Raw genomic sequence first — 21,117 nt, 5'->3', positions numbered from 1 at the left:
CTACCGCAAAACCGGTGGTTACCAGTCCTGCTAATGCTAGCTTTCGGGGCACTTGGTAAATCACTATTTTATATCCCGCTAACAAGGCTCAAAATACCACCACATTTAAACGGTAGCATAATGAGGGTCCCTACATGCAAACCGAAGCATTGAGAACTTTGTAAGTGTACAGACAGTTTATTAAAAAGATAGATTATAAAGACTGTAGCGTTAAATTGTCCTTTAAGTGCTTTACACTTTCTGGAACACTGGACCCCTCACCAGCTGTGACGGTAACACTATGTCACGTGCAATGCCATGATTTGCTTGTAATGTTGTAATTGGACAAGTGATTGGTTGCACAAATAAGAAAGTTACTTTTTAAATCTTAAGAATCGCATGTTATCAATTCTTTTGGCATCATGACAGCAGCAGACAACTGACATTAATTATTATTTATGTATGAGTTATGATGGTTGGCTTGAATATTTTGCATGTATGGACTTCAACAATGAGCATTTTAAAGTGAGTCTGAGAGCAATATGACTTATTTAAAAAGCATTGTTATTCATTTTGATTATAAAAACCTTTATTTTACTCACATATGATTACTTTTTACAAGGATTAAGTGGACATAAACAGATGCCATGAACATTATACAGAGTGCCTGGACATTCTTTTAATCATCAAATCAATGATATTAATCAAATATTTTATAAATTTGTACACCACCTACAGCGAAAAACAAAAAAATGAAACTCCGCCACATTTCCTATAAAATAAGACATTCCAGTGATTATTCAAAACTGCTTTTATTTTCCAAATACAAAGCACGAGCATTTGATAATACAGCAACACATTTTAGGATAAATGTGAGAAAATGTACAAGGTTGTTTTTGACACTTTTTTGTTTATAGCCTAAAACAAAATATTCACAAATGCTGAGCAGGAGAATAACAGTGTGCAGTAAGCATCACTTCACAAACAGCTCTAAATATATGTGTTTTGAATTGGCATGTGCCTTCAAAAGACTTCAGACAGTTTTCACCAAATCTTTGAGCCAGGTGATGTTGAGTTATATTTTGGAAACGTTGCAATATTTACGAACGAGACCTCATCGTTAAAAGCATTTCAGGTAATTGTGCACAAGCAGATGAGTACCTGAACTTGTAATGATGCAGTTCTGCTCCTGGTTGAGTGTTTGTCACTCAACCATTGCTTCTAATGTAAATATGTAATGTAAATATTTCCCTAAAGTTTTGATTTGTTTTTTTTAGGGCAGCCCTTAACGATGAATTTCATTCATAATTGATCTGCTGACTGAATTCATCATATCAAATTTGTGAGAATCACAATTTACTGAGTCCCAAAAGTTTTTGTCCAACCAATAGTCCAAAACCCAATATATATTCAGTTTACTATCACATTAGGCAAATAAAAGCAGAAAATCCTCACAACTGAAAAGCTGGAACAAAGGAAACATTTACCATTTTTCCTGGAAAAATGACTTCAACAATTAATTAATTAATTATCAAAATGGTTGCGGATGAATCAACTAATCAATGAATTGACTATAGTCCTTTTAGTTCTGGTTTCTTTTGATTACACTTTGACTCATCAGATTTGATTGGGGTTGCGGAATGAAAATACACGATAAAGCTGCAAGGAAAAAATACAACAAACATTTCTTTGCAAATGTTTTAAGTGAAACAAAATAGAAAATTGAACAAAATTGTAGTTATAACATGTAAGTAAAAAAATCTGAATTGAACATGAATGTTGTAATCATGTTGTAATGTTTGGTATCAAGACTAGTATAGTTAATAATAATACTAAACCAAGCTGATAAAAACTCCACATGTTGCTGTTGAGGTGACATAGCTTTCTATGCCATTTCAATCCCCTTCTCCTGAAGAGGTGTGCCAGACTGGGGGTCTTTACTTTTCCCTGCTGCCTTCTTCTTGGGGCTCTTTTTCCTAAAGAAGTATATTAAGATGAATTACAGGAGAGTCATTAACTGTAAGTAATGTTATTGCATTTTAGTTTAATTCTTAATGTAAAACAAAAGACAACGAAAAATAGTCTTACTTACTTTGACTGAATGGTCAAGACAATCACAGTTATTAAGACGGCGGCAATAATGACAGCAAGCAGAACTCCACAGATGATTGCTGTTAAGAGGACAGATTAGTAGGTTTCATGTCAGCAGATACTAACATTCAAACAAAGTGTATAACAACATTTTTATGCAGATAGTTGCAACCAGTTAGAGCCTGGTGTATAATGTGTAAAAACCAGCTTGGACTAAAACAAACCCAACTATAACAGGGAACTGTTGCGCTCGAGTTCATTGTGTGTCTACTGACCAATAGGAGTGTCTGGCTCCTCTTCCTCGTCTTCCTCGCCATCATCTTAGAACCAAAACAATTTACATCAGCATGTTAAAAAACATATTATTGTATCATATTTTAATACTGACTCATTTGTTTCAAAACATGCATTGACATATTGATGTATTAACATGTACGGTTATCCGCAACTGTGTAAGACAACACATTAGTGCTCACCATGGATGCCAGCACAGGTGGAGTTGCAGCTGAACTGGTCAAAAAATCTGTTTCCGTTTCCACCGCATCCAGACCAAAGGAATTTTTTGCATTTGTCATGAACAGAATCGTAGTAGTATCTCAAAAACTGACCACTGCATCTACCTACAGCCTTTTTTAAGTGGCAAGCTTTGGACGCTGTGAAGAGAAAACATCATCCTCATTAGAACCATTGATACAGCAGGGTATCATCAGGCAGTTTATTAAAGTCTCAGGTGTATTCATTCACATTTTCATCTGTCATGAGTAGTCCTGCTCTTTCACCACTTGGTGGCGTATTGCTAACACTCATGCTGACAGTCTTTCCTGCAGCCTCTGAACAAATAAAGTCATCAAACAGGTGGACAAAGTAAACCTCAACAGTATGTGGGTCTATTAAATTGACACGCAAAATAGCATTGGTATTGATATCATGTATTTGCATCATATAATAAACCTGCCCCTTTTCAGACATAATAATAATCTGGTTAAGGCAGATCTCAAGAAGCCACCCCTCCCTCTCTCTTTCAGTTGTAACCATGAGGCTTGATGATTATGTAGTGTTTCCTTTTATGGTCCTTTATGCCATAAAACTTTACCTCATTAGCCAGTTTATGTTCCAAAGTCCTTAGACAACAGCTAGGAACAACATTTTTTTTTTTTTTTGACTGGGTTCATCTTTGAAGTTACAGTAGACATTTTGCATATTTAAAACAGAGTTAGTGGTGAATGCAGACAAATTGTTACATTACTAGTCTTTAAAACCATCTTACCAGCCATGGGGTAGATATTCTCTGCATTGTCGGAACAGTTTCTTATGCACTCTCTTTCATTTTGAAAACGGTTGGCATTTCCTCCTGTGCCTTTGAATAGGAAAGGATTGCACTCATCCTTGATTTCGTCATAATAAAAAGCAAAGTTAAAGCTTGGGCCTTCACCTTCATCAGACGGCAAACGACAGAACTCTGTTGGATGATTAAAAAAAAGATATACTGTTGGTTAGATAACTTTCATTTGCAAAACTTGATGCTTTGGTTTTCAGCACTGGGGTCGGAAATACTATTGGCTACAGAGAAAGCTGGTAAGGTGACTATTGCCATAGGTGTTTCAGTAGAAATCATCAGCACATAACTAATGTTTAACTAACCTCATCACCAGATACCCACTCCCTCTTTTTATGACGGCAATAAAAAGTGTCATTCATTTATGGCGCATTGTCAGTCCCACGCTTCGTAGATTTCACAGAAGGGAAGTGGTTTCAAATGGTTCTTTTAAGATCAGGCTTTGTAACCCAATATACACTTGATTTTGGAGGGAGACTAACTAACTGGCTATTCCTGGATGCTCAAAATTTGTGCTTCTCCAAACTCACAGCTGTGACAGGAGTTGAAGCTGCAGGTTGACAGTTCCGCTCATCATGCTCAGGCTCAGACAGAAATGATCTCAGTGTTTAAAAGTGTAGAATTATAGAGAAAGGAATTATCCAGTCAGCTTAACACAATCGTTAGCAGTGTGTAATTAACATTTCCAGGAGAGTAAATGCCCGGTAATACCAACTGTTCTTCTTCTTTGGTCAAAGCTAAGGACAATCATTGTTGGCTTGTAGCATTGTTGGCAAAAAAAGGTACAATACAATTATATTCTGCTGAGAGATGCAGGCTAGACTTATATAATGTAGTGAAACATTTTTACAACACTTTTTTGTTCATTAAGTTGATCGATTTTTATTTTTACAGACATCACTTTTATGATTCCGCCTACTTTTTTTAGTCTTCCGCCAATGTAACCGCCATGATACTATTAAAGGACTGACGGTGAAACTTCTCCTTTATTCAGTTTCAGTTGAAACTAAATAATTACATTTAAGTGAAAAACACTGACAATCATACAAGATACGTAAAAACCCAATATTTTTGCAGTAATGCAAACAAAAAAACAGCAATACAAATAGCTAACACTTCTCTTCTTTTCACTAAAGAAGAGCCTGTGTATTCAATAATAAACCTCTGTCCTATAAACCATTGGTTACGGTTTTAAAATAAGAAGAAAACAGTTTGTACCTGGAATTGTATGGCTGACGCAGAATGCAGCAAATGCAATCCCCAAAAACAACAGGTGCTTCATCTTGCTGCTTGTCTTTGTGCTGTCTTTGCTGGAATGAGTGAGGGTTGTAAACCACAATGGGAGTAGGTTGTGATCATTGACCTTTGGACCGACACTTTCCTAATGGTGACAGTTGAAATCAAAGCAAAAGTTAATGGCAGGGATAGACATCTTCCTCTTTTTTTAGTAGTTTATGAGGTAAGTGTTTCGTATATGCTATATTAGGGCGTAACCAAGTATAACTAGTTACATATAGGCTACAGATCAATATGCAATAGCGTGTGATAATATTGCTATTATTCAGTGTTTTGTTCAAAACACCTCACGCCTCATTCAGGGAACATTCAGACTGCAGTTAAACATGATACCTGCACAGCAGCAACATAGACAAATTAGCATAAATTGGCATATTAACCAACAGTTACATTGTAGATAGCTTATAGGTTATTTTTTGTCATTTTATGGAGCATGTTGAGACCTTATGCATCAAAACTGAGATTACCTGAAGCAATTTAAATGACTCCAAATACAACCAAGAGAGCATTTTTAGAAACTTAAAATCCTCTTGCCATAGAGTTAGCTCAGGAAGTTATTCTATCCTCTTATTTTGGCTGAAATAAGTCAGCTTTCCATTCTCCCATTGTAAGGCTTTCATCTTTAATGTGTGATAATCCTCATCATGAGCCAAGTTAAAAGAAAAAAACTAATTGTAATTATTTTGTCTTCTATGTCTTCAAAGAGTATGAAGTAAGAAAGATAGATAGATAGATAGATAGATAGATACATAGATAGATAATTTGTGGCATATCTGAGTTAAAAATGTGTCCTTCAGTTGAAAATTCCAAATCTGTGAATAGTTTTTGCTTCTAATTTTGATTTAAGTTAAACACATTGCAGTGTAAGTTGCATAATATATAGCCTACCTTGATTGGCTGTAATGTAATATCATGCTTGTATCTTAAATTCAGATTTAAGGTGAGCACAGAAACTTTCCCCCCTTAGCTGATGAATGTGAAAACAAATTCGCCACATGCATCATTCGGCACAGTGAAGCTCAAAGTTAAGTGGGCTATCAAAACCACATTGTTGAGTGGACGGTGGCTAAAATAAATTCTACATAGAACTAGGCTACATGTATCAGTGTCTATAATTTAACGTTGACTCTGGCACCATAACAATTAAACAACCCAACCTTTTTAACTTTGAGAAAAATGTAAACATGCATTTTACAGTGTTTGAGTGGGGGAACTTGAATGTCATATTTTGACAGTTAGGCTATTTTGCTCAAGGGTGACATATTTTGATAGTTTAGCTACTTAGTAGTGTGCAGGTCTTATAGTGACCACCTCACCTGTCAACATTTGGTCAACCCATCTGTCTTTTTTTGGTCACAGAATACGAAGGCTCGCATATTTTTGTGTAACACCGTCGCACGTGCTTGCCGCACAGTTTCCCCGCATCTTTCGTCCGTCGGCAGCTCGAGCCCTAAATGAGTGACTTGGTTTGGATGCGGTCGCCGCCGTTGAGCTGTCACTCTCCGGTGACCCAACGTCTCCGGAGGCTGGTTATGTTGTTGCTCTGACGTCAGCGCGAGCTACAATGGAGCTGACAACATGGGTATAAAAGCCGGTTTGAAGGCTGGCGTTCTGGTGCTCCAAGCTTCTGCTTTGCACCGGGTTAACGTCAGACTACTGCATGAGCGAGGGCTGAGGGGATCAACATGCACTTTCTGAGCTTCACACCCATCGTCTTACTCCAGCTGACTTTCCTCTCTGTACTGCATGGTAAGTGTAAAATATAGCCTAGGAGAAAATGTTTTGGCCATTTAACACTTTGCAAGCTCTTGAGCAGAAAAGATGCTTCGTCCTGGCAGGTGTCTCCATCCACCTGCTGCACCGTACTCTTTGGAGGAATGAGGGAGACGCTTGTTTCTGAGATGAAATGTCTGTTCCAAATAAATGTTTTTTTCATTATTATTATTATTTTTTTGTAAAATTACTATTATGCTGCATCCTGTAACATGTGTGGAAGTGTAGTTATTCTAATATATTTGAATGTACCTAGTGGGACCAAATACATTTTTCCTGTCTTTTTCAGGTGACAAATGGACATACAGTGGTAAGTCATATAATATTTTTCAATAGTAGATCATAAAATCGATATAGCTATATATCTTTTATGGTATTTAGATCCAATTTTCACATTAGGTGCAATCCCAGTCCATGTGCACTTATTATCATTGATCACTCACAGTAGTATTCTACCTTTGAACCAGCATTAACCAAGTGAGTGTTAGAATTCAATTTGATGCAACTCTCTGATTGGCAATAACTCTGAGTCAGAGAAGATGCCAATGTCGTTTTGCCCCACGGCAGTGCTTAGAGCTGACAATGCCACATAAGACAAAAGTGATGACAGTGTTTCTGATTAAGAGGAAAAAGCCCTCTGTGACCTTCTTTGACTTCCATAGACAACCAGCACTGACATCCCCCCATCCCCTCATGTAACTGTAGAGTTCATTACAGACTCTGTAATTACATTTTATAAGTGGCTGACTGCCTTTGTCTCATGCCTTAAGGTCTATGGGCAACCATGACTATCTCTGCTCAGAGCATGACCTCTTGTCATTGTGTCACTGCTTCTCGAAAGTCTGTCACATTCAGGGACCAAATGTTAAAACCAACAAGTAGGCAGGTGAAGCAAGTCAGTGCAATTGTATTATTGTCTTATACTATTTATTTAGACAAATATTAAAACACACTTTTGACTACTAGAATCATTGGTAAAACCTACTGTCCTCTTTTCAAGATACATTTGTAGTGTGCATATTCTTTCAAAGACACATCAGGGATAAATAAGAAAAGAGCTACTTCCCTACACAGTAATTTATGGTCGAATAATTATAGTTGGAGGAAATTATACTTCAATTCAGACCTCTAAGAGAGGCTGATCCACTCCGTATTTAATTGCAGCATTGGCTTGGCATTAATGGGAAAATGGCCCTTTGTGGATTCTACTTACACACCTGGTAATCTCCTCTCTGTGGAAATTTGGAAAATTGAAACAACACCTTATCAAACAATGGGAAATTAGATTAGGAAAATGTATAATGTATGTGTCAGTACAGGGGGATACCTTAATGATGTGGCAAAATAAATGATTCACCCTTTGCTGTACTTTGCCAAAGTTGTGTAAATGTAAATACTTGGATCCTTCCAAAAATGCATACAGTGCATGATACTTAATAAAATACAATAACCAAACAATCAGAAACCTGTGCTATTTTAATGATAACAAATGAACTCGGAGTAAAAGTGGGAAGGTTTGTGATGACTACTGAGGGAAGAAATGTAATATATATATATATATATATATATATATATATATATATATATATATATATATATATATAAATTTAAACCCTCTAGCCTCCTTCAAAGTGCAGCGTGGTGGATTTCATCCTCACTTAAAGTCAAACCCTCAAGATGCCTTTTCATAATAGTCAGTAGTCTTGGGGGCTGGTAGTACTTTCTGTTGACGGGGCACGGCTGAGTCATACGATTTATCTCCACCTCAACACTCCATCCTCTGGCAGAGGACAAAACAGTAAACCTTAACATGGGAGTACAATAATGATGTTGATGATGATGATTACTAATAGTTTTCTCACCCTGCTCTACTATTGTTTTTTTTAATATAACAATTGATGTTGTGTTGAACCGTTTACTTAGGCTATACAAATGTTCTTATTTAACATTATTTTTACATAAGAAATCCTGTAAGTTCTACCAAGGACTGCAAAGGGGCCACTGAAGGCCATTATTAACGGGCAGAGTGAGTTTAATTAAAACAGCAAATGAAGTGGACACTGAATAATTATAGGCATGAGAGTAACTTTCTTCCTTATTATAGTGAGGGTTTGCCAAGATTGAATTTTGCTCCAAACAAGTATTCAGTGATTTCACAGCTTCACTTCATGCCTTTTGGCATGTCTTGTACAATCAATCCACATTTGTATGGGAACTGACAGTCAGGGTTGGGGCAGGCCTCATGCTGCATCATTCATATTTAACCACAGTCAGCTGGCATATTGTGAATGGTGGATTTTTGTTAGATGAATTCTGGATAGATAATAAATCAGTGGCAAATATGCAGAAGTGATGAGAGCTCTGGTACGTTCAGAGCCTTTTGTGCCATTTTCTATTTAGCTACAATGATGGTATTTGAGATTTGATAGGGTTCATATATCGCAAACTATAAGCCTCACTTTAGACTGAGCACCATGTTTGAAAAGCTCTGCATGGATCCTCACACTTCAGTCAATATACTGAATAAAAATATCAGAAATCAAGAGCTTCCCGAATTTATTTTCTTCTGCATCATTTCTCATTAATATTTATTTTTCTCTCTTGTATTATTTCCAAGGAAATTGCCTCTGCAGACATACCATTGAGAGACACCCTCATGCTGCTGAAGTCACTTTGTAAACTGCATGACTTTAACTGCAAATGTGGCAGTTTTTGGTGTCCTGTGATTTATAGAAACCTCTCATTTGGAGAGAGACAGCGTTCTCACTGACTCTCCCCGCAAACAACAGCCTGGTTCTGCTTTAGAAAGGGCCAAGAGCGGAGCCACAGGCCTCTCCCATGCCGCCTTGTGCATAGATAATAATACTACACTTTGATTACAGATAAAATGCTCTATAGGCCAAGGACAAGCCCTGGCCCTCTTTGGATCATCCTCTATTCAACCTTACACTGGGGCACACTTTGCTCATTTGCCCTTTAAAATGGAACCGTTTAACATTTTAAAAGTCATGCATTGTATCCCTGCCAGTGCTCTGAGGTGAAATACACTTTGAATGAAGGATTAGAATATATTTAGTAACACCATCTACTATTAAAATAGTGAAAATCAAACATTTTTCGAAGTGTTTCATTGGTAATCATTTACATTGATGCTGTTGCAGGGCCAGACGGAGAGCACCACTGGCCCAACCATTATCCATATTGTGGTACAGCTTTCCAGTCTCCAATAGACATCAAGTCTGAGCTGCTGAGGTTCGACCCAACTTTACGTCCAATTGAGATTCAAAACTACAACCTGTCAGTCAATGAGCAGCTTACACTTGGAAATAATGGACATTCTGGTGAGTATAACTCATCAGTGTTATCAACAAAATACATTAAAGTACAGTACGTCAAAATAAATGTTTATTTTAAAGACATTTCATCACAGGTAACAAAACTATCTAATTATTAACTAAGCAACTATTTTTCAAATCAAAGTGATGCACTGGTCAATGTATTCATTGGATATGGTCCCACATAAATGTGGTGGAGTCTGTTCTTGCTGTAAAGACCTAATTTCTGGGTCAACCTAAAATAAATGATAGGAAGATCTTCTGCCACAGCAATTTTCCAAAATCACTCTCTTATTATCTTAGCTGCCCTTCCAGCCAAAGAGCTCCATATTTTGTCTGGGGAAATATGAACAGAGATTAGTCATCAGTTCTGCTTCTGCTGGGTCTGATGCACCTTAACAAAAGAAACAAGCTTAGCTTTAATGTCTGATATCTATACATAACACAGTCTTAAATTGATTTGCCAAATATAGCAATCAGAACATTAACAACCATGCCCATGTGCCAACAGAAAAAAATGTTTGGATGACTTTAGACAGATGAATATGATTATTCCACCAAATTATAGTTTGTTGAATGATTTGGTTTTGTTTGAAGAGTTTGAGGAAGTTTCAGTCAGAGAAAAGTGAGGTTGTTTGAACTGTGGCACTAAACCACAGAGCTGGCGTCATTTGTTTCTTACATACATTCAGTGGCAATTCCTAATAATGCATGTAATGTCTGCCTAGTGTTATTAAACTGTTGTTTAAATTAAATGTGCAAAGACCACCAGCGAAATGCTTATGTGTGCATGCCCAATGTTGTATCTCAAGGCAAGCTGAGCGGCATCATCAGCATGACGTATGTCTGAAATAAGCTGACAGAGGTCTTTCACTTGTAATCATTGGTCACACACTGACGAACACACGGAAAGCGCCCTGCGTCACTTCAGCATAAACTAAACATAGCTACACAGCTTTTGTAAAAGGACAGCACAGAGCGGACTATGCTGGCTTTCTCGGTTTATATAAAGTTCATGTTTCTTGATACCCTGATGTTAACTGAAGTAACCCCCTACCCTGCTGTGTTATGTGTGGTGGCGTGTCATGTCTTTTGAAATGCAGTGCAAATATCACTGCCCTCTAAGATGCACATCTCCAGCCTGCCTCATCGTTACACTGCAGCTCAACTTCATTTCCACTGGGGCTCCTCCAGCAGACCTGCAGGCTCTGAACACATGGTGAACAGTAAGCAGTGTGCAGCAGAGGTAAACAAAGCAAACAGCTCTTCTTGCTACCCACTATTAATGGAAAAGATGCTGGTGGAAAGTAACTAAGTACATTTACTTGAGTACAATTTCAAGATACTTGAACTTTACTTGAGTATTTCCATTTTTGCTACACTCTAAATTACTAGTGGAGTGTACTTTTTACTCCAATACATTTATCAAACAGTTGTAGTCAATAGTTATTTTGCAGATTAAGATTTTACATGTAAAAGTTACAGTTTATACACAGTTATATACAGTTGATTCATTGTTATAGAATATACCACTTCATAATAAAAATGATAATATATCACTTAATATAACACTCTGAATGGTGCCATTTTGCGTGAGTACTTTAAGTACATTTTGCAAATACTACTTGATTTAATGTATTTTTAATTGTAACATTTTAAATAAGATTTTGTTAGTTATCAGCGATTAAGCAGATCTTTCACTTATCTGCAGCGTCAGGTGACAGCCTCTCTGACACAAGACAAATGACGTAATACTTTATGGCTTAAACATTTGACATTTGACTGGCAGAGGAATCAGAGACACTGATTCTCTTCAAGGCTTACAGACGCTGCTTAAGCTCAAATGCTCTGCATCTGCATATCACTGTTCCAGTTCCTTGACACTGTGGCAGGCATTCAGTTGGCCTCCAGTCAGACAGTTTCAGACAATGTTTGTTATGCCTCTTCATCTTCCACTATTGTGTGGTTGACTGTAAAGTACAATTGACTGGTTGTATATAACACACTCTAATTAAAGTGACTTAGATCATACATATAAATAAGCATATTTTATCACTTAGTTGCACAAACACTAAAAGGCAAAGACATAATTCTAGTCAGCCTCAGGATGTACAGTATGACAGTGTGTCTTATTTCTGCAGGGTTTAAGGGCATTAGAGTACCAGACTATTATATGCTTTGGTTTTCACCCACCTCAGGAAAAGAGTGTCTGTCTGTGCTATTAAATGTGTCAAGCCCTGTAAGCAGTTTTCACACACTAGTTTGCTCTATTTACTTTGGTACTTAACGTAAAGCAGACAGTAAAGTTTAAAAGTAAGAGTCTCTTTTATGATATAAACCAAAATAGGATACTTTTTTAATATAATTTGGTGTTGAGTTACAGTGGGTAGAAGCTGAAATGTTTACAACCTGTGTGCTTTTATGTGACCATGCCCAAGTTGCAGCACAGCCACATGTAAGTTGCTGCGGTTTGACCTGAAGTTCTGAGTGGACACGTCGAGATCATGCATCTTTTCAAGTCCCTCCAGACTCCAGAACCACAGTTCCTTGATGACATGTTGTTTTGGAGGGATGGAATGATGGGAAATGGAACATTTCCCCAGAAATAGTTCAAATGTCTACCTTAATTCCCAAGCTTGAACAAAGGCTGAAAATACAATTTTGTCACATCTCCAGTGTTTCTCATGTGCTTTTGTCATAGACTTCCTGCCAATATTACATCCCCTGAATACCACCCACTATTTACAATCCAATTAACATCTGCGGTACACGGAACAGGTGTTATAACGGTGAATCCTAGTGCCTGTTATAGCACTTTACAAAGCAAAATTGGAGTGATCTACATCAAATAATCCTGACTCTTTTCAACATATCTGACGTATATGTTACCTTTTACTTTTCCCCTTGGATGTAATAAAGAAACAAATCTGATTTTTCAACCAATCATCTCAAGGTTTTGACTTTTACAACTACATACTATTTTTGTATTTTTTGTTTCTTCCACAGGGTCTTTTCTTATTTCTCTTTTCTTTCACAGATGCATGTAGTGCACTTCAATTCAGACAAGTATCCCAATATATCCTCAGCTGTAGACAAATCTGATGGCCTGGCTGTGTTGGGTGTCCTGATTGAGGTAAGACGTTGAGGGTGGTGGGGCGAATTTGTGTGGAGCAGAACCATCTAACTATGTTTTTCATACAGATTGGAGAGTTCAATCCGGCCTTTGAACATTTTCTGAAGTTCATCAATGGTATCAAATACAGGGGTAAGTCTAAAGTGATGATTTTATTTTGTAGTTTTGCCACAACTGAAAACAAGTAATGAGTATGAGTAGTGAACAATATCAGCTCTAATTCTTTCTGGGTTTTGAGGTCAGAATCTTCAAAGTCTGTATCAGTTCTTTCATTTGGCCATTCTGGATTTTACTTTGACCTAAATAGTTGTTAAACGGTTACAAATGACTTCTGTTCTGGCAGATCAGAAAGTGCAGTTGCCCGGTTTCAACATCAGAGCACTGCTGCCTGCACGTTTGGATGAGTATTACCGCTACGACGGGTCACTGACGACTCCTCCATGCTATCCCAGTGTCCTGTGGACAGTGTTCAGGAATCATGTCACAATATCTCGCAAACAGGTGCTTCTAAATTGATTTTTTATATTTTAATATGGTCTGCCCCTTTAAATTTAACTTAAATTTGTGTGTTGGTGAGGAAAAATGCAAATCTGTGCATAACATGCTTTTGTTTTGTTGTGTCTTCTTAGTTTATGACCCTGGCAACATCCATCTACTCCACCCATGCCCAGGAGTCAGCCCCTGTGTCTCTGAATGGCAACTACAGGAAACCGCAGCTCGCAGACAGCCGAGTTGTGCTGGTATCTTTTAAGGAGGGTAAGTATGGTCTTCAAAGTGGGCTTGCTTTAATGTTTGAGAATGATTGCAAAGGTTGCATAAATGACATAGCCACTGCGCTGCTTTAACATTGCAAAAGGACACGTTTGAATGATGTATGGACATTTTTTCAGGGCTGTCACACTTTTTTTGCTTTCACGTTGTCTTCCTTAATGATCTTTAAAGTTGATTGACTTTGATGAGCTTTTGGGAAAGTAGGCCATCTTTTAAACAGCAAATTAACTGTACCCTCTGACATATTGAGAAAGTCTGTATTTAGTCCTCCTTTAAAGGCTTACTTTGATGTGGTTGACTGGTTTACCACTCTGTATGGTATTTAGCTCCATATTGTTAAGTATGAATGTGCATGTTTTCCTCATTTTCAAAGTTTCCTTCTCAGAGCTTTGCTTTTCTAATGGCACGTGTTTTGACACGTTGTGTGGAATCCTCTGCTTTTAGCTTTGACGAGCTGCATTTAGCAGGCGATGGCTTGTGCTTTTAGTTTATTGCTACAGGCAGTGCTGTTGCATGCTGGCCGTGAAGGCCCAAGGTCGTTCCAAGAAATATCCCACAGGCTGGGATGTTTAACAAGCTGCGATTGGCTGTGTGTCTGATGCAGGCAGAGGACTGCAAGGTACTCTTACAGTCACATCTCCACTCACTAGGAAGAAAATCGTTCAGCAGCTACTGGTTGGTGACCTAGCTGACCTGGCTGATGAAGGGCTCTATCAGCTCCTACCAAGTGGTGCAGAGATGCTTCATGCTGGCAAGAAGAAAGACCTCAAGAACCAACAGAGTAAGACTTTGGCCAAATCCAAACAACAAACGCTGAATCCATCCCTGTGGAAGAAGAGCCAGACCAACCCCTCTGTGGGAGAGTTTGGGCTGGCTGAAGATGCACTGTGTTACGTCTCACTGGAGCAGAATGTTCTCCATCAGCTCAAACCGTCTCATGCTCAGAACGAGCTGGTTGAGGCTTTCAGAGATGCAGTTTTCCCTAAGCTCAACCTCAAGAGCTACCTGGACTGTAAGTCAGACTTAGCACTCCCCACTATCAGACACATTCTCCGTGGACGGCCAACTGATGAGGCTTTAGAGTTAGAACGCTCTCTGACAAAAGCCTTGATGAATAAAAGAAAGACTTCCACATCAATCAAGCAAAGTGTGCCAGTGACAAAGTATGGCAGTTTCTCCCCTGCTACTGTTCCCAGGAAACCACACAACCCGGGTTATCCACATCCTTGGCTTTTGCCAATGGAGTGGGAAGACTAGAGAGATTCCTGAAATAGTTGCGACTCACATTATGTCACTTTCTGTAGCCGACATTAGTTGTGTGTCCCACAATGAAAGACTAGTTTTCAGGCCGCGTCCCACATTTATTTCTCACAAATGTATTAAATATTTTAAATTATGTTTTTCCCAGTATGTGCTCATAATTATGATACAATTTCTAACAAAAAAGTAGTATGAGTTAATTTACTGTAGTTATTGTTTTTTTGAAAACATACGCCAATGCATAACCAGTCATTAAAAATGACTGTGATCAGTGCTTTAAGCAGATTCTGAAACGTTAAGCCAACATCAATATGTAGATTTTTGGATTGAAGATCAGCAAAAATGAGAAACATTTACTGTTTCACAATGGGCTTGATGCCTGCTTATATATTTTACATTATACATATAGTACAAAAACTGTCTGGCAAAAATATCAATGTGTACGCCAAGTTATGTTCTATAGTATGGTAGTTTTGGAGCTATACTAGTAATTACTGTCTTCTACAATATAGAGATGCAGCTAAACCAAAAGAATTTGCAAGAGCTTAAAAGCTTTACATAACATCCTGCCGTCTGTTAGTTTTGTTCTTCTGTTCAAAAATGCCATTTACAACAAGTTAACATAAGAAACAGCTACTGTACAAAGGGAACTATTTTCAATAAAAGCATTTTACACAAAGTAATGAATGGCAAATTTCTTCCCTGCTGCATGTCCAACTTTCACTGAACTAATCTTTTTCAGTAGCACACGGGGCTGAAATCTGAATTGTGCCAAACTGTCTGAAATAGACTTACTGTCTCATTTAAACATTATCATAGTATAGTCTTTATACATGTTAAGTCATATATGTAGGTCAAGACAATAGTTTAAAAGTTTTAAACAACGGATGTACACAGTTAACATTATGTCCTGGAGGAAATGGGGAAAACCACACTGTTATTTCTTGAAGCTGTGCATGTCAAGGACCCTGGTGGAGATTAGAAGAAAATATTAACCTCTAGCAATTTGAAAACGCGAGGAACACAGTTGGCATAATGAAAAGCAGACTATGAATTAGGACATACCAAATATTTTCTGGCATACTAAATAGTATTGGTAGTATGGGTATTGGAACGCAGGGATCAATAGAAAAAAAAAACATAAAAAAAGTTAAAAGAACATGAAAATAAAAGAATGAATGCATTTGATCAGTTAACAAAAAGCATCTGAGAACAGTCGGGTTCAAAGCAACACTAGAGAACTTTTACCACTTCTGTCCCCCTAAAGCTTGCAAGCGGAAATGTCCATTACATTACAGTATGCAAGTTTGCCAGATCGGGTAGCGGATCTGTAGTTCGAATGAACTGGACAATGTAATGTAATGGACAATTCCGCTTCCAACCTGTAGGGGGACCAAAGCGGGAAAAGTTCTCTAGTGTTGCTTTAAAGCTAACAGCTGCTTCACCGTGATTAGTTCTGTCAGTAACCAACATATTTCTCTCCAATTATCTGAGAGGTCAAGCCGGTGCAAACTGCTATAATTAAATCTGAGAGATACTTTTGTCCCCCCATATTTAGTGATTTATAAATAACAAGCAGTGCTTTAAAGTCAATTGTGTGGCTTACCAGAAGATCAAGTTAGTATTGGATTAATGTGGTCAGTTGTTGTAGTTTTTGTAAGAACTCTAGCAGCTGCATTTTGTACAAGCTGAAGCTGTTTAATGGTCTTTTTTTATGAAGGCCTGTAAGACCATTGCAGTGGTCAACCCTGCTGGAATTAAAAGCATGAATGAGTTATCTCAGTCATGTTTTCTCAATCATAAGGCCTCTAAGTTTGTGTTGTGTCCTTCTTTAGGTCCTTTTGTCTCAAGATGAGTGGCAATCTTAACTCTACCCTCCTTTTTCCCTAATACAATTCTTTCGGTTTTGTCATTTTTCAGCCAAAGAAATTTTTGAGACATTCAGTTGTTTATTTCATCAACCGGTATTGCTGCCTACAGCGTTGTCAGCGAATGGCCGTTGGGAATGTGTGCCATTTGGAGCGGTCCAATTGCTAGCCCCCTGGAAGTACTACTTGCAGCATTCTTGAGAACCCGCTCATCCAATTGACTTCACACTCAATGCTGCACTCCCTTGGGTTCTTAGTAATACACCTGCCAAGCATGAAGTCAATGGATGAAAGGTTCTTTTATGCAAAGGACAGTCATATATGCACACAGACAGAGATTCCTTCCTTTATAGTTAGTTGATGCTGCTACAGTGCCATCTATTGCCAAATGGCACCAGGTTTTGCCACTTAGACATCTTATCTTCACAGGTCCACCAAATGTGGAGGGAGATATGGCATGTTTTGTAACATAAGCCCTGTCCACAGCATTTGAGCAAAATTTGAGGTCCAGCTATAGCAAAACTGTATGGAATATCAAAAATTTGAAAAAAAATACACAGTTTGATCTAGAGATGTTCTGTTCTAAAGTGAAAAAACAGATTTGGGTGCATTTCAAAATGTCGTTAAATCGGGACGCAAATGGGCGTTTCTGAGACTAATAGTTCTAAGGTTAAAGTAAAGAAGTGGAGTTCATTGTCATAGCACCACCTTCTGGCCAAACTACACCACATTCAACACTGCACTCCCCTGGGTCACCAGCAATACAACCCCCAAGTGTGAAGTATATTGGATGAACGGTTCTCAAGATATGTGAGCCAGATAGACATTACAGACAGAGATTTCTTGCTTTATATGTAGATGCATTGACTAGGGGACCAAAGTCATTAGGTGAGAGGGCTAAGTAAATTAGGGTATCATCAGCATAGCTATGGTAAGAAATCATATTCATCATCATTAAAGGTTTGTCCAAGCGGGTGCATATAAAGGTTGAAAAATAAATGCCCTAAAATCAACCCCTGGGGGACACCACAGGTCAAGGACGTTGGTGTTTAGGGCTAAGACCAGCTGGGATTGGGAGTGTGTGAATGTGTACTAGACCATATTACCAATTCAAGAATGTCTTAGGACTGGCTACATAGCTGAGATGATTTTACAGACATCATGTTGAAGCAGACAAATAGAATTCCAAGAACAGAAGTGAGGTTAAAACCATTCTGCAACACCAAGTGCATCATGTCTGAATTTGAATTTCTTTGTGTTATCTTTAACACTTTTAACTTTTTTTTCCTCTGGATGTACTATATCTGAGGTGTCTATTCTTCTGTGAATTTCATTTTCATCTTCTTTTCTCTTTTTTTCTCTGTTACTTAGCTGACCTTTCTTGGATAAACACCGGTATGATGCTTTTGTATATTTTGTGCTTCTTTCCTTCTTGTATGTCATCTTTAATCTTTAATCCTCCCTTTTGTAGGCCAACAAAAAATAAGACAACATAAGAGTTCAAGTTACCTTCTCACTGCCTGAATTTGTCAACTAACTAATAAAAGAAAAGGATATCAGAAGTCATGCCTTAAACTAATAGATAACCAAACTAAACCATTAATGGAATAAATGTATATACTATGGCATAGAGTAACCTATGATAACAAGTGAAGCTTTTAATTGTTTGGGTTAAAGTTTTGTTGATTTTTTAAAATTTAAAATAATTTTTTCCACTATCAAATCGTTAAACTACACACATACTGTATGTGCACATACCAAATGAAAAAAAATGGAGAAAAAGAGTGTGAGACCCTGATTATAACATCATCTTTTCTGCTTCTGTTGCTCCATGGTATGCAGGTTTACTGGTTCCCATACTGGTGGGCTCTACACTGGGACTTGTTCTCATTGTCTCTTTAATGTGCTGTCTATTAAGGCAAAAAAGGTAAGCAAAAGGCAAAAACAACAAAACAAGACCACAATTATGCTGGTTGAAATCGTGCTCTGCACTTAATACTGCATTAAAATGCTGTTTGTTGAACTACACAGCTTGTCAACTTCATCATCATTATTAGCACCATCAAGACTTGAGATAAACGCTTGTGATTTGTTTGGGGGGGATCAAACCTTGTGGACATCCCAATGTTTGAAGACATTTATATGCCTGAATCCAAGTGAACAAATTTAGAGCTTTCCATGATTTATTTTAGGTGGTGACGCCTGCATATTTATATATATTTATAAATTGGACAATTGCAAAGGATAGTTAACCTTAATCGACCTGTAAATATAGGGTTTTTAAAAAGCATCAAAGACTATACTGTAGGGGTGGTGTCCTCATTAGTTGAGATTTTTGGGAATGTTCAGTCTATTGTGGCGCTCTTAGTCATCCTCGAGTGTGACGTCACATAAATCATGAGCCCATTTTGCATTGTGGTTTGCTATAAAAGACTATGCCCTGGAGAATATTTTCTTGGGTTTGCATTACTGTGTGACTTGCAGAGATTTTGTGTGGTATAAATTTGATGAATGCATTTGAGAATTAACTTTAGAAGAAAGCGAGATGAATGACAAGGTTTGCTTTTTGCAGGACTGTTAAACAATTGGACAAACAAGATGATAAACCTGCCAATCTTTTCAGGTTTTACTATGCAGGGACCTGAATCCACAAGAGGAACCGTTGGTGTTAGTGCTATAATAACCATTAAAGGTCCCATGGCATGAAACTTTCACTTTATGAGGTTTTTTAACATTAATATGCGTTCCCCCAGCCTGCCTATGGTCACCCAGTGGCTAGAAATGGCAATAGGTGTAAACAGAGCCCTGGGTATCCTGCTCTGCCTTTAAGAAAATGAAAGCTCAGATGGGCAGATCTGGAATCTTGCTCCTTATGAGGTCATAAGGAGCAAGGTTACCTCCCCTTTCTCTGCTTTGCCCGCCCAGAGAATTTGGCCCACCCATGAGAGAGAGACATCATGGCTTTCAAACGAGCAAAGTGGCAGTTGGTCAAGGCCACACCTCCACCTTGCTCCCCCCTCTCTCCTCCTCAATAGCTACAGACACAGAAATGGCACATCCTGGAAAGCTCATTGTGGGACTGGCTCTAGTGGCTGTAATTCTGCACCAAGGCTGAATTTCGGGAAAGAGACTTCAGATACAGTATTAGGGGACCACTAAGGCCTATATAAAAGCATCCAAAGAGCACCATGTCATGGGACCTTATACCTTATACCACCTAATAACTTCTACATTCAGGAGGAAACAAATGTGAAGAGGATGAAAATATAAATATGTCATGTAAAACTTTAGTGGCTTAACTGCTGATTTGAAAATAGAATTAAAGAAAGTTTACAAAAATGTAAGATTAATGAAAGACATGACTGACTATCTTCTACTAGAAAAAAACATAATAGTATAGTGTTTTAAAGAGATTTTGCTAATTGAAAATCAAACTGGGGGCTTTCTTTTTCATCATCATCATCAGACAGGATTCATAATTGTTGGGATTTTAATCGTGAAATGGCCAAATATTTTACAAATTATGTTCAATACATCTTTAGACAATATGAAGACATCGTGCATTTCAACAACTCCTGCTTTCACAAATACATCTGGGGAAAAGAAAAATGTCTTTGAGATAAAATATGTAAATTAGAGGCACTCCAGAGGTAAAATGTGCCTTGAAGCTGTCTCCTCATCAGTGGATATCACTTCTCCTCTTTCATTTCTTTATGCTAATGATGCAACATCCGCTTTTGGAGGCTTAGTGATTTTCTTCACTGATGGGTCGGTGGCAGGCTTTCTCCATTAAACAGTGTCAAATGTTCCTTCAAATCCGTCTCTTTCTTCCAGCTTCCAAATTATTTACTGCATAGGTTCTTCACACCAACAGAAGCATCAGCAGCCATTCTCTGTTTATACATGGCTTACCTCTTGCTCACATATAGCAAGGAAATAAATAAGAAACATCTTAACAGCAAAAGAAAACTCAGATAAAAGAAATGTACAGCTTAAAAGAGAATACTTCATATAAGAAGTCAAATTGCATGTATTTCGAGATATAATCAAATTCTGAATGCATTTTGGTTCTTTTATTCATTAGAGCTAGTGCTGAACAGGACAAATGCAAAGGTGCTGGATACAACTTTGGAGAGAGAGACGAGTACGGCTCAACAGTATAGCCCATCGTTGTGGACTTCGCTTCAACAGGACCATGAGACCATTGTCCCTTTGCATCACTCATTCTGTATTCATGTACCATGGGTCAGTTGTGGAAGCATGAATGCTTTAAGT

The 21,117-nt window shown here is 37.9% G+C and overlaps 2 protein-coding genes across 2 annotated transcripts; one reads left to right on the top strand and one right to left on the bottom strand.

The window, feature by feature from the left end:
• Window positions 1–648: 648 nt before the first annotated feature.
• si:dkeyp-73b11.8 (kunitz-type serine protease inhibitor bitisilin-3) lies at window positions 649–5,623 on the bottom strand. The gene is made up of 7 exons (XM_028586268.1): window positions 5,591–5,623; window positions 4,625–4,787; window positions 3,338–3,529; window positions 2,547–2,723; window positions 2,346–2,390; window positions 2,072–2,150; window positions 649–1,955 (listed from the first exon to the last, which is right to left on the bottom strand). Exons 2-7 carry the CDS (start codon window positions 4,686–4,688, stop codon window positions 1,865–1,867), a joined length of 648 nt encoding a protein of 215 aa, XP_028442069.1. The 5' UTR covers window positions 4,689–4,787; window positions 5,591–5,623; the 3' UTR covers window positions 649–1,864.
• Window positions 5,624–5,992: 369 nt separating this feature from the next.
• Window positions 5,993–15,572, top strand: ca12 (carbonic anhydrase XII). The gene is made up of 9 exons (XM_028586265.1): window positions 5,993–6,451; window positions 6,765–6,785; window positions 9,637–9,816; window positions 10,914–11,056; window positions 12,848–12,943; window positions 13,012–13,075; window positions 13,287–13,444; window positions 13,573–13,699; window positions 14,319–15,572. The coding sequence occupies exons 1-9, from the start codon at window positions 6,388–6,390 to the stop codon at window positions 14,969–14,971; spliced, it is 1,506 nt and encodes a 501-aa protein (XP_028442066.1). The 5' UTR covers window positions 5,993–6,387; the 3' UTR covers window positions 14,972–15,572.
• Window positions 15,573–21,117: the final 5,545 nt, after the last annotated feature.

The sequence above is a fragment of the Perca flavescens genome, chromosome 8, assembly GCF_004354835.1.
Source record: "Perca flavescens isolate YP-PL-M2 chromosome 8, PFLA_1.0, whole genome shotgun sequence".
NCBI classification, from domain to species: Eukaryota; Metazoa; Chordata; class Actinopteri; order Perciformes; family Percidae; genus Perca; species Perca flavescens.
The sequence above is the reverse complement of the archived record's forward strand: the minus strand, read 5'-3'. Positions and strand labels throughout refer to the sequence as shown.